The sequence below is a fragment of the Otolemur garnettii genome, unplaced genomic scaffold (assembly GCF_000181295.1).
Source record: "Otolemur garnettii isolate 467f Iridium unplaced genomic scaffold, OtoGar3 scaffold00003, whole genome shotgun sequence".
Lineage (NCBI taxonomy): Eukaryota > Metazoa > Chordata > Mammalia > Primates > Galagidae > Otolemur > Otolemur garnettii.
In genome coordinates this window covers 36,114,290-36,127,916 of record NW_003852398.1, presented here as the reverse complement: position 1 = coordinate 36,127,916, position 13,627 = coordinate 36,114,290, and the positions used below count along the sequence as shown (strand labels likewise).

Genomic DNA, 13,627 nt, shown 5'->3' with positions numbered 1-13,627 from the left:
CTTGAGCCACAGGCGCCGAGCCAGAAGATCAGGTTTTTAGGGGAAGTGGATGATGAATTCATTTTCAAATAGTAGATTTGAAGGGCCTAGTGATACCACAGGGGTAATTGAGTAGTGAGTTTGGAGGTAAAAAAATAGAATGTTGTCTTCTTCTTCTTGCCATAATTATCTTCTTCTTTGCCTTTAGGAGCACTTGCTATAATAAGAATATATCATTATGTGAGATTAAACAATCCTAGTCCCACCACTCCCCTCTCCACTTCTCCTTATCTACCATCCACACATCTACCAGCTTCTCTATCCATCCATATATCCTCCCATGCATCCACTTATCCACCCAGCCAGTCAATCACTCACCTACTCATATGCCCATACATTCACCTATCACCTAGACATGCAACCCCTAACACTTTCCCCATACCACACCAACCACTCAGCAAATTTTCCATCACCCATACATATACCTCCATTCACCCCAAATACTCCCCATGTGCATTCAATATTTATTTACCTATTCCCCTGCCCATTTCCCCACACATCCACCCACCTGTCCACCAACCCTCCACCCACTCATCCTCACATCTATCCACCTAATCATTTACCCAATCATCTACTCAATCATCTTTCCATTTATCCACCCATCCATACCCTCACCCCATACCCCCCCAAATCCTTCTCATCCACCTGCTATCTACCCACCCACCCCCTATTCATTCACCTATTCACCTATCTATTTTCCCACTCATCTACATATTCCTGCACTACCCCATTTATCCATCCAACCACCCTGTTGAGCACTTACTGTATGCTGAGTTCTGGATTATGCACTGAAGAGTCAGTTGGTGATGAACAAATAACTCCCAACCTTCTAAAGCTAGAGTCTTCTAGGGGAGACTGACATTAAACGATCACATTAAGTACCACCCATCTATACATCTACCCACCCACTCATTTATCCATCCAACAAACAGGTATGAATCAAACACCCACTTTGCCCCATTGGCTGAATAGGTTTCCCTTACTGTACCCACATTGCTGGAGGTAGATGGGTTTTTTTGACTCTTCACCTGAACTCCCCTCTATCTCTTTCCTCTTTTCCCCTCTTGCAGACCCTTTACAACTCCATCAAGAATGAAAAGCTGGAATGGGCCATGTGAGTAGTACCCATAGGCATGGGTATGGGGAGCCTACATCACTGGGCAGGACAGGGGGTGGGTGGGGAACACAGGTTGTACTTCTCCATGGTGCTGATCTCTCCCAACCCAGTGCCCTGGCCTTTGTCTGGTGGACCAGCACCCAACATTGAGTTCCCTTTTTGTTGAATAAAAAGTGTATAGTGTTTCTTTTTTTAATTTATTAAATCATGAACACATAGATCATGTATACATTAATGCATTTATGGGGTACAATGTGCTGATTTCGTATAGAATGTGTACAGTGTTTCAATGCTATGAAATAGATTGAACTATAATGTTAGTTTCATGATTTAACAACCTGTTTTATGTATTGCCACAATTCTCAACGATGACAGCTCTTTCCCCTTTAGGAGGTAGGCAGGAAGAGGCACAAGTCCCCAATAACCTTGAGAATATGACGGTCTTTAGGCGGTGACTATTTTCAGCAGTGGGGATGGTCCTGCCCCCTAACTTCTTCCCCTGCAGAGGCAGTGAGATCTGGAGGTGCACAGATATCTGGAGATAGGGTTGGTGACCTTGCTAGTTAGGGAAGCTGAAAGGCTGTGGGGGAGCCCCTTCCTATTGTGCTCCCAAGGCAGCCTGTACCTTCAGGTCCATGCAGAAGTCCTAGGCAGGCATTGGCAGGAACTCAACCCCATGGCTGGCTGTCTTTTGCCAAGGGGCTGGTCTTTAGAGACCTTACCTGCTAGCCTGCTCTGAGGGTTTGAGGGGTTTGTGCAGCAACTTTTGTTTAACCATGGGCCCAGCAACCTGGGCTGAGTTGTCAGAGTTGGAGAGAGGAGAAGGAACACTGGGGAGGAGACCTGGAGGTAGTAAAGTCTCCACTGGGGTGTGGAGGCCAAAAATCAAAGATCAGAAGTCAGGGTCAGAACTGAACTGAGGGGAGGGGCCAGAGATCTGGGTCTGTGATTTGAGATTGGAGTGTCTTCATCTCTGCCTCCTGTGGCTGCACTTTCCCTCTGGTCCTGGCCCCCAGTGGAGTGGTTGGTGGGGAAAAGTCATGATGATGGGGGTTTGAGGCCTCTCTGGAGGTGGTGCTCAGGCCCAATAATTTCCTAGTGATGAGGAAGAGCTGAGGAAATCTCTGTCTGAGTTGGTGGATGACAAGTTTGGGACGGGCATAAAGAAGGTGACACGCATCCTGGATGGAGGCAACCCCTTCCTGGATGTTCCGCAGGCTCTCAGTGCCACAACTTACAAGCATGGCGTGCTGACCCGGAAGACTCACGCTGACATGGATGGCAAGAGGAGTGGGTGTCAGGCCAAGGGAGGGGTATGGGGAGGGATGCTGGCATAGAGGGTCCTACCCACCCCCCACCACTCCTTTGGGGATGCACTTGCAGAGGGGAGGCAGGGTAGGAGACATTAGGGGTGTGGTTGTGGCCATACTACCTGTGCCGCCCTTCCTAGCGCCCCGTGGGAGGCGTGGCTGGAAGAAATTCTACGCGGTGCTCAAAGGGACCATCCTTTACTTGCAGAAGGTGAGAGACAGAGGCCCTATGCAGGAAGGGCCCGCTAGTCCCATCCAGTCCCTGCCCTGTGCTGCCCAGAGGGTTTTGGGTAGAACCTGGGGCTTAGGAAGATGCAGAGTCCTTCCTGACTTGGACTTAACTCAGGGCTTTGGAGGTTTATGGAGGAGTCTGTGAAATACCCAGTGGTTCAGTGATACCTAGTGTAAGGCCTGAATAGGCCTCTGGGACAAAGCAGGGTACAGGGGAGGGTTGCCCTGAGTGATCTGATTTGGGTAGGTGAAGCATCCTAGCACCAGGAACTGATATGGAGGGATGGATAGAGAGAGGAAGTGAGGGTGTGCTCAGCACACTGGAACTGCCTCAGAGGCTCACCCAGCCACCCCTATGCAGGATGAGTACAGACCTGATAAAGCTCTGTCAGAGGGTGACTTGAAGAATGCCATTCGCGTGCATCATGCTCTGGCCACCAGGGCCTCTGACTACAGCAAGAAGTCCAATGTGCTCAAGCTGAAGACGGCCGACTGGAGGGTCTTCCTCTTCCAGGCACCGTGAGTGGGCCCAGCATCCACTCTGCAGTGCCCACTCCTTGGCTTCCCCTGTGCACCAGCGCTCAGAGAGAGCATGTGCACTTGACACAGACCAACAGCTGGGGCCCCAGAGCAGTGGCTCTCAAAGTGTGATCTCTTGAGCATCACCTGGAAACTGGGTAGAAGTGTAGTCTTTCTGGCCCCACCTTAGACATACTGAATTCACCTTAGGTGATGCTGAGGCATGTTGGAGTCCCTGAGGGAAGGGGTGGTGGCATCTTCAGGAATAATCATTCATTTTAAGTGTGGGAAATGTGTGGGAAAAATGTACCCTGCAGGCCTTCCTTCCACTGCCCTGTCGTTCTGTGACTTGAGATAGAGGTTTCCTGTGTCACATGAGCTTGAAAGGAGGGAGGGAGGCCATAGATGAACCCCAGAGTCAGAGTATCTGTGGTAGAGGCAGTGGGCAGAGCAGGAGGGCTGTACCAGCCTTTCCATCTGCCACTGCCTCTGATGATCCCTGGCCCATGGTTGCTAAGGCCACTAGACCTTGACCTGGGCAGTTTTATCTTCACATGAAAATCCAGGTTGCCTAGGAACTGGGAAAGAAGGGAAACTCCTGACAGAGCTTTGACCAGGCCTACCCAACCACTCTCCCTCCCTCCCTCTCTCTCTCTCTTTTTCCCTCTTTCCCTCCTTACCTCCCTCCCTCTTTCACACATCTGTCTGAAGGGCCTTAGTACATTCTCTGTGCCACGCCTAATGCTGGGTATTCAGCTGGGAATACCACAGGGAGTCCTCCTGTAGAAGCCGGGACTCTTTTCTTTTTCCTCTTGTCCCCAGAAGCAAGGAAGAAATGCTGTCCTGGATCCTTAGGATCAATCTAGTGGCAGCCATCTTCTCAGCCCCAGCCTTCCCAGCTGCTGTCAGCTCCATGAAGAAGTTCTGTCGGCCCTTGTTGCCTTCCTGTACCACTCGCCTCTGCCAGGTACAAGCTCCAGGGATTATGTTACCACCTCCCCAGGCTATTGCCCCCAGACCAGCTCAATCTCTAGGACACCTGATCCTGGGCTGAGAGACACCAGGCATTCCCTCTACCCCGACGTACAGTGGAAGACTGAGGCTGCACACCACACACCACATAGAGGCCTGGCAGGCTCTGGCAGGTGGCATGGGTGTGCTTCTCTGCCAAGGAAGTTCATCCCCATGGATGTGATCATGGATCTGTGGTGTTATGTGCATCTGGGCACAGATGCCAGAGCAAAGAATGTGTGTCACAGGGAGCTGGGGATAGGTGACACATAACGGACCCTTTCTCTAGTGTTTAAATGTTTTATTTGTAATCCTAAAAAACTTCGACTCATCAATATTACAGGTCTTGAGGGGTTTTTGGAGAGGAAAGGATATATGGTGGGCCTGAACTTGAGAGGTTGAGGGCAAGGGACACTCTAAACTTCCTGTCTTTGTCAGCTGCTGGCCCTTTTCCACTGGGCCTTCCTGGCTTCTACTTCTGCCCAGAGCTCCTGTGTGTGCACTGTATATGCACACACACACACACACACTTCATACACACACACATATACCACACAGGCACGCACATGGATGTGTGCAAATACATACATGGTACATTCACACGTACATGTGCCCCACACGTTTCCACACAGATGTGCATGCAGCACAAAGGGCCCTGGCTGTGCTCTGGTGGGTGGGATGTGTGTGCACTTGTCCATCAGTGACAGTGTCTCGGCGCATTTTTGGGTGTGGTCTTGGCTCTGTGTATGAATGTGAGAGAATGTGTGTATCATGTGGAGTTGGGAATAAATGGCTGGCCCTTAGTCCAGCATGTTTACGTGTGCCTGTGGGGGTTCATAAGAGGAGGTCATTGTGTGTCTGTGTCAGTAAGTGTGTATGTGCACATAGAAGTGTGACGGTCTCACATCTCTTGAGCCTGCTGGGGGGCATAGAGGATTGCTAATCCCACTGAGCGAGCAAGGAAGGCGCACCCCCTAGCTTCCAAGCCTTGCTCTACCCTGTCATTTTTCGTGACCCTGGCCAGGCCTTAATTTCTCTTTGGTGGAGAAGCTCCTGGTGGGACAGGATCAGACCCAGCCTACAGCATCCTGAGAGCAGGGTCTCATGATACCCGACTTGTCTTTGCAGGAGGAGCAGCTGCGGTCTCATGAGAATAAGCTGAGACAGGTGACTGCAGAGCTGGCTGAGCACAGGTGTCACCCAGTTGAGAGGGGCATCAAGTCCAAGGAGGCTGAGGAGTCCCGGCTGAAGGAGCACTATCTCACGTTTGAGGTGGGCCCTAGGGGGTTGGGTTGTGAAGGATGTGCAGGAGCCAGGGAAAGAGGCCAGTTCCCAACCCCACCCTGCTTCTGCCCTTAACATCAGTCCAGAGCACTGGGACCCCTGTTATGAACCATGGCCTCCTGTGGGCCAGTCTTGCACATTCCAGCTGCCACATGGTACATTCTAGCTGCACCCTCATTTGGGTCTCCCAAGGAGCACCACGGTGGGAACTCTAGTGGGAACACTTCCAGTAGGAACACTACCACCTTTCCAGGCACCTTCCTTACTTCCACTTCCCCCACAGGGTCAGCTTTTCTAGGAGCTTCCACACCAACTCATCAGACTCCCAGACCCTGTCCATGTGACTTTTCCTGTTTTGTCTCATGTTCCCTCTCACATATGCTTACTGAGCAGAGCAGCTCCATCTCTGAGCACTCCCTTTCTTTATCTTGTCTCTCTTTTTTTTGAGACAGAGCCTCAAGCTGTCCCCCTGGGTAGAGTGCTGTGGCATTACAGCTCACAGCAACCTCCAACTCCTGGGCTCAAGCGAGTCTCCTGCCTCCGCCTCCCAAGTAGCTGGGACCACAGGCGCCCGCCACAACGCCCGGCTATTTTTTGGTTGCAGCCGTCATTGTTGTTTGGCGGGTCCGAGCTGGGGATTCGAACCCGCCACCTTAGGTGTACATGGCTGGCGCCTTAGCCGGTTGAGCTATAGGCACCGAGCCTATCTTGTCTCTTTTTGCCCAGGAGTCTGCCTCACAATACTAAGCAGGTGGGGTTGAAAAACCTTTGTTGTGTGAGGAATGGGAGAGAGAGGCAGGAATCACTTGTCCATTTTGGACTGCGCTACAGATGGGGTGGCGAGACAGTAAGGCTGAGACTGAGCCAGGAAGGCCGCCAGAGCATGAAGGGCAGGACATCATCAGTCCCAACCTCCAGATTTACACATTGATGTCTCACTAAGGTGTGAGGAGAGAGGAGAGTTCCCAGGATAGATCCTGACCTTTTATGAAACAGAAAGCTTTATAGTTTGGGGAAAATCTCAGATCCACTCTCTACAATGTGAAGATTGTAGTAGCAGAAGCTACAGTGGACTGATCTCTTGCTGTGTGCTAGGTGTGGTTCTCTTCGCTTCCCTTGCATTGTTTTTTGGTGGTTGTTGTTTAAGAAAGGGTTTTATTAAGTTACTCAGGCTGGATTTTGAACTCCCGGGCCCAAGTAATCCTCCCATCTCAGCTTCCTAGATAGCTGGGACTATATCCATGCCACTGTGCTCGGCAACTTCTCTTGTATTGATCAATTTGATTCTTTTATTATTATTAGACAGTAACTTACTCTGTTGCCTAGGTTAGAGTGCCATAGCATCAGCCTAGCTCACAGCAACCTCTAGCTCCTGAGCTGAAGTGCTCCTCCTGCCTTAGCCTCCCAAGTAGCTGGGACTATAGATGTGCCCTACTATATCTGGCTAATTTTTCTATTTTTTTGCAGAGACAAGGTCTCACTCTTGTTCAGGCTGGGCTCAAACTCCTGAACTTAAGCAAGACACCCACTTCAGCCTCCCAGAGTGCTACAGTTACAGGCAGGAGCCATCTCACCCAGCTCTGATTTTCATATTAACTCTGTGAAATGGATTCTGTTATTATCCCCATTTTATAAGATTTAGATAAACATGAGATAGTGCTCCTGTGTGTCTCAGAGATGGGGAAATTGAGGCTCAGAGAGGTCAGTGCCCTTGTCTGATGTGACACAGTTGAGAAGTGCAGGAGGCAGGATCATAACCTAGGAGACTGCTTGCAGCTCCAGTGCCCTGGCCTTTTTCATTCCTACCTGGCTCTATGTGGGGTGGGAAAGTGAAGCCCACTGGAGAAGGATCTTGTTTACATGGCAGAGATGGTAGAGAACAGGGTTCCATAGCCCTCAGCCTCTGATATTCTAGGATGCAAAACCTCCCCCAACCATGGTAAGGGCCGGAAGCTTAGAGTCAAAGCCCTCAGGCACTGTCAAACTTTCCTCCTAAAAGTACCAATTTGTAGGCCCTTTTATAGTCTATGAATGTACCCATTCTCCATGACTGACTAACATTATCCATTATTAAATGTTTTAATCTTTGCTAATCTGACAGGTTTAACAATCAGTGTCTCATTACTATGATTTTGATTTTTAAAATTTTTAATTTCTGGTAAAACACATAACATAAAATTCACCATTTTAACTATTTTTAAATGTATAGTCCAGTAGTACCAAGTCTGTTCACATTGTTGTGCAACTAATTTCCAGGAATTTTTCATCTTCCCAAGCTGAAACTCTGTACACATTCAACAATGACTCCCCATCTCCCTGCCTCCTGCCCTGGCAGCTACCCTTCTACCGTCTGTCTTTGGGATTCCTCTACATATTTCATATAAGTGACATCACACAGAATTTGTCTTTTGGGGACTAGATTATTTCATTTAGCATAATGTCCTCAAGGTTCATCCATGTTGTAGCATGTGTCAGAATCTCTTTCTTTTTAAAGAGTGACTAATATTCTATTATATGTATATATTACATTTTGTTTATCAATTTATCCATCAATGGACACTTGGTCATTTCTATCTTTGGCTACTGTGACTAATGCTGCTAAGCACATGGGTATATAGATATGTTAAAACTTTGTTCTTTTTTTTGCAGTTTTTGGCTGAAGCTGGGTTTGAACCCACTACCTCCAGCATATGGGGCTGGCGCCCTACTCCTTTGAGCTGCAGGCGCCACCCAAACCTTGTTGTTTTTTTTTTTTTTTTTGAGACAGAGTCTCACTTTGTCGCCCTTGGTATAGTGCTATGGCATCATAGCTAACAACAAATTCAAACTCCTGGGTTAAAGCGATCCTCTTGCCTCAGCCTCCTGAGTAGCTGGGACAACAGGCACCAACCACATTGTCTGGCCATTTTTAGAGACAAGTTCTTGCTCTGGCTCAGGCTGGTCTCATCCTGTGAGCTCAGGCAGTCCACCCGCCTCGGCCTCCCAAGTGCTGGGATTATAGGCGTGAGCCACTGTGCCCGGCAAGACTTTGTTTTTAATTCATTTGGATATATGGGGCTATCTGGAAAGGATCCAGCCATTGTTAATATTATTTTTCATATTACGTGGCTGGATACTTTCCAGACAGCTCTCATATATCCAGAAGTGGTATTGTTGGGTCGTGTGATAAATTTTACTTTTAACTTTTTGAGAAGCCATCGTTGTTTTCCATAGCAGTTGCACCACTTTATATTTCCACCAGCAGTGCACAATCTTCATATCCTCCCCAACATTTATTTTCCGTTTTTTGCTAGTAGCCATGCTAATAGGTATGAGATGATATCTCATTGTGGTTTCAACTTGCATTTCCCTGATGATTAGTGACGTTGAACATCTTTTTGTGTGCTTATTGGACATTTATAGGTCTTCTTTGGAAAAATGTCTATTTGAGTCCTTTGCCCATTTTTAAATTAGGTTGTTTGTTTATTTTCAGTTGTTGCATTCTAAGAATTCTTTATATCTTCTGGATACTAGACCCTTATTAGCTATATGACTTATAAATATTTTTCCCCATTCTGTTTGTTGCCTTTTCATTTTGTTGATTATATCTTTTCATTTACAGAAATTTTGTATTTTGATATAGTCCCATTTGTCTATTTTTACTTTTGTTGCCTATGCTTTTGATGCCATATCCAAGAAATTATTGCCGATTATTTGGATTTTTAAAATTATGAGTGAAATTTATATGCATTTCCCTTGTTTATTTATTGGATGACTTTTCTTCTTTTTATTGATTTGTGAGAGCTTTCAGCATATTTAGGAAATTAGTCTTTTGTTATTTAAGGTACAAATACCTTTTCCTATTTTGTTATTTTTGTCTCTTGACCATGTTTTTGGCCTTTCTTTGCCCTTTCCCCAGAAAAGCCGTTATGAGACCTATATCCACCTCCTGGCTGTGAAAATCAAAGTGGGTTCAGATGACCTGGAGCGGATTGAGGCCCGCCTGGCCACCCTGGAAGGGGATGACCCTGCTCTCCGGAAGACACACTCAAGCCCTGCCCTCAGCCAAGGCCACGGGCCTGTGACTGGCAGCAAAGCCACAGTGGATGCCACTGGGCATGATACTTAGCTGGCATGGATGCACAGGCCCTGGAGGCAGGCAAATGCCCCCACAGTGGTCAGTGAGCACAATTCCAGCCAGGGGCCATTTGGACCAAGCTCCAGGCAGTTTATGGGCAGTCAGGGGTGTGTGGAGAGCCTGTAGGCCAAGGAAATGGAAATGGAGATGTCATTCATGGCACTGATCTTCCTGTATCCTGGGGTACCTCTGGGCCTCAGATGCTCTTCCCAGCCCTCATTCCCTTTCCACCACAGAGCCTGATTTTGTAGGGCAGTTGTGTGCATGTTCTAGACACCACCTTACTGGAAAAGCTGGGAAGGCCATTGTCTTCCTAGGTCTTCCTCTTCTCACCAAGCTCCTCCCCACCATCTCCTCATTTGTGAGGGCAGGTCTCCATGTGGTCCCTACCCCTTCTCCTCCTCTTTCCCCTGAGTTGAGCAGCAGCAGGTCTGCAGACCACCAGCACCATCACGCCCTCTCCCTAGGCCTCCTGCCTCACCTTGCAATATTCCAGGCCTGGGCCTGCTCCCTCTCCATGCCAAGTTGACTCCACTCATGTATATGTCCACCTCTCCTTCCACCTATTGAGGCCACTATTGCCTCCTTTTTATACAGACATAAATGTACATATATAAGAAGGATAGATATAAGGAACCCCTTTAAAGATGGTTTGGGAACTGATTATCAGTCAGGGGATGAAGTAACATGAAGGAAACACCTATTTTGGAGCTCTACCTGTTAGCAAGAAGGGCTACTTCTGGCCTGGCAGTCCTGGTGCTCTGATAGAGAAGAGGGAGAGTGCTGACCTCCCCTCACCCCATTTCTTCCCTCTTGTGGCTGACCTGTGCTTACATTGCTCTTACAGTTAATGCTTTTTGAAAAAATAGAGCATGTGTGGACCACCCCATCTGTACTATGGACCTCCTAGAGTGTGAATGGGATGGAATGATAGCCCTGGTATTGTATTTGAGTTTTTATGTTTGTACTGCCAGGTCTCTGAGCTCCAGAGGTGGTTTCTTGGACACATCTGCTACATGAATAAAAGACACTCAACCTTGCAAATAGCCACTTGTCACCAAGCCCAAAGATGGGGAAGGTTATGGAAGCCATTAATTCTAATCTTGGGAAAAGATGGAATGACAAGTTATTGGGGTTTTTTTTTTTTTTTGAGACGGAGTCTCACTCTGTGCCGTAGGTTGAATCGTAGTTGTATGGCATCATAGCTCATAGGAACCTCAAACTCTTGGGCTCAAGAGTTCCTCTTGCCTCAGCCTCCCAAATATCTGGGACTATAGGCACCCACCATGATGCCCAGCTAGTTTTTCTATTTTCAGTAGAGACAGGGTCTTGCTCTTGCTCAGGCTGGTCTTGAACTCCTGACCTCAAGCAATCCACCTGCTTTGCCCTCCCATCAAGTGATTGTTTTTAAGTTGTTATTTGTTTCATTTTTCTAGTGAATCAGAAGGGCTTAGGTAAGGACATATCTGGGAAGAATAGAGAAATTTGCCATGTGATGATCATAGATTGACATCTTTCATTTGACCCTGCATTCTTCAGATTGACAAGTGAGTAGGCGTGATGGAACCCTCATTGTGGCTGTCATGAGCAAATACTCTCTATTGTTGAAATAGATCACTGTAGTTTGGCCAGCAATCTGAACTCCATGGCAACAATATTTAGTTAATAAAATAAGCTAGCCTCGCAACTAAGTATCTAACATTTACAAACCCTCTCACATTTAATGCAAAGGACTGTTGAGTTTGTAGAGAGAGGTAGTGATTTAAATCTAGATTATTTAAATTGGATCAGTTGAATTGTGTTTTACAAACCATCTGGCCCCTTCATTTTGCTCAGAGCAAGTAAATGTTCATTTAAATGAAATTGAAAACCCAGTGTGGCAACATAAAAGAGCTCTCTGTACTTTCTCCATGCTGCCTCAAATGTCCTTTGGTTTTCGGGGTCAGTGTCCCAACCTCTACTTCACAAGGGTGGTGTGTGGAAAGCAGAGATGCAAGCTCCAGCAGCTGCAGACAGATGTGCTTCCCCAAGCACTAGTTGTGCCTCCCCTCAGTAAAAAAAGAAAATTTTTAGTTTGCTTCCTTAACTGTATAATTATTTATTTGTAAATTATATATATGTACTACTGTACTAAAATATTATGTACATTATGAAACATACACAAAAATAGAAATTTAAAAAAGATGATAAGAAAATAAATCTAAATCAAAGTTCTAATAGTTCTTCGCATTCTAATGGATCCTCATGTTTCCCCCACAACTTCTATCCCTACTATGACCATTTTTTATGAGATCCAGTAAGTGGTTTGCGCCTCCTGGTGGTCCTGGGGAGTGGCCACAGGCTCAGGGATTCCTGGGAGGGCTGACCCAGGACAGTGTCTTTTGTGCCTCATTCAGGGAGGGTCACTGTGTGCTGGATGCTGGGTGCTGCGGATAAATGTGGTCAGAAAAAATTTGGCCAGCTCCCTGTCGCTGTGAGGCTGACAGTCTAGTGGGGAGAGGGATAGACAATTAACCATTACTGTTTAGGATTCTGAGAGGGGCTGGGGAGAGAAGCCAAAAAAGACCTGGCAGAAGAAAGAAAGAAAGAAAGAATTGAGGGTGTGGGGAAGAAGACTGGACTCAGAAAGCTGCCTAAATGTCCCAAGTGTTCCAGGGGACAGGGTGGTAGGAAGTTGCTTAATAGGCCTGCAGCTCTTCCTGAAAGGCCATAGTAAATGTTCCCCAAGGCAGAAATTTGAGACCAGACTGGAGAAGGGACCATTCTGGCCAAGTGTGTTCCCAGGTGCCAGCTATACCCACGAATGGAATGGGTGCATGACAGAATGAGGAAAGAGCCAAGGAACTATCTTAGGTTCTGGACTTAGACTCTCAGCAGGTATGACAGGTATCTTATAGTCCAGAGTAGACAATGAAGGTAGCAATAGGTCATGGGAAGGTCAATGAGTTCACCAAGAGGTCAGTCAGAATGAATTGAGGGTCACATAGAAATTGAGGGTTCATACAAGTCACAGGAGTAGTTTTTGATTCTAAAATTTAGAAGGCAGCAAAGATTCAGAGTCCATGGAAGGGTCAAATGAGGACACTAAGCTGGGTCATACAAAGGTCAAATGAGTTCACCAAGAGTTCCTAGGGAAGTTAACTTGGGATCCCATGGAGCCCAGAGTTTACATAAAAGAATAACTGGTTCTTGGAGGATTTTTTTTTTTTTGAGACAGAGTTTCACTTTGTTGCCCCTGGTAGAGTGCTGTGGCATCATAGCTCACAACCACCTCAGACTCCTTGGGCTGAAGCGATTCTCTTGACTCAGCCTCCCAAGTAGCTGGGGCTATAGGGGCCTGCCAGAATGCCTCGATATTTTTTAGAGGCAGGGGTAAAGGGGTGTGTGGGTGTCTCGCTCTAGCTCAGGCTGGTTTCGAACTTGTGAACTCAGGCTATCTGCCCACCTCGGCCTTCCAAAGTGCTGGAATTACAGGCATGAGCCACTGTGCCTGGCCTGCTCTTGGAGAATTTTAAAACCAAGTACAAACTCAAACAGCAGAGGGGTCTGAATGAGATCATGATATGGGGGCTGGGAGGGGTCTGATTTGCAGGTTTATGTGGCATTTAGTTCTTATTTTCCTTTGTTTCTTTGTAACAGGTACTTTTTTCCCAGCACCCCTACAATGAATACAATGACTTTAGTTCTTTCTCTACTTTTCTCCATCACTTCTTTCTCATCCAATTTTTGCTACTATGATTCAAGGATTTGAGATGTGGGATATTGTCATCACCACTATGAATTTAGTGGGCATCTATCATGTTCCAGAGGCAGTACTAGGTCCTTAATACATGTAATCACCACAGCAACCCTTCAAGGTAGGTATTTTCATCACCATTTCACAGCTGGTGAGGGGCTAGCTAGAATTTAACTCAGGTCTGTGGATGCCCAAGCTCTCTCAGCCAGAAGCCACTCTGCCCCTCCCATCTGTCTCTGACTACATACATCCTAGGGACATTC

At 47.1% G+C, this 13,627-nt stretch overlaps 1 protein-coding gene across 1 annotated transcript in view; it reads left to right on the top strand.

The window, feature by feature from the left end:
• Window positions 1-9,619, top strand: part of PSD2 (pleckstrin and Sec7 domain containing 2) — a 34,338-nt gene extending 24,719 nt beyond the window's left edge. The window contains exons 8-14 of the mRNA XM_023515942.1: window positions 1,110-1,153; window positions 2,256-2,446; window positions 2,607-2,677; window positions 3,059-3,216; window positions 4,039-4,183; window positions 5,356-5,499; window positions 9,410-9,619. Coding sequence (XP_023371710.1) covers window positions 1,110-1,153; window positions 2,256-2,446; window positions 2,607-2,677; window positions 3,059-3,216; window positions 4,039-4,183; window positions 5,356-5,499; window positions 9,410-9,619 — 963 coding nt within the window. The remainder of the gene's footprint in view (window positions 1-1,109; window positions 1,154-2,255; window positions 2,447-2,606; window positions 2,678-3,058; window positions 3,217-4,038; window positions 4,184-5,355; window positions 5,500-9,409) is intronic.
• The last annotated feature ends 4,008 nt before the right edge of the window (window positions 9,620-13,627 follow it).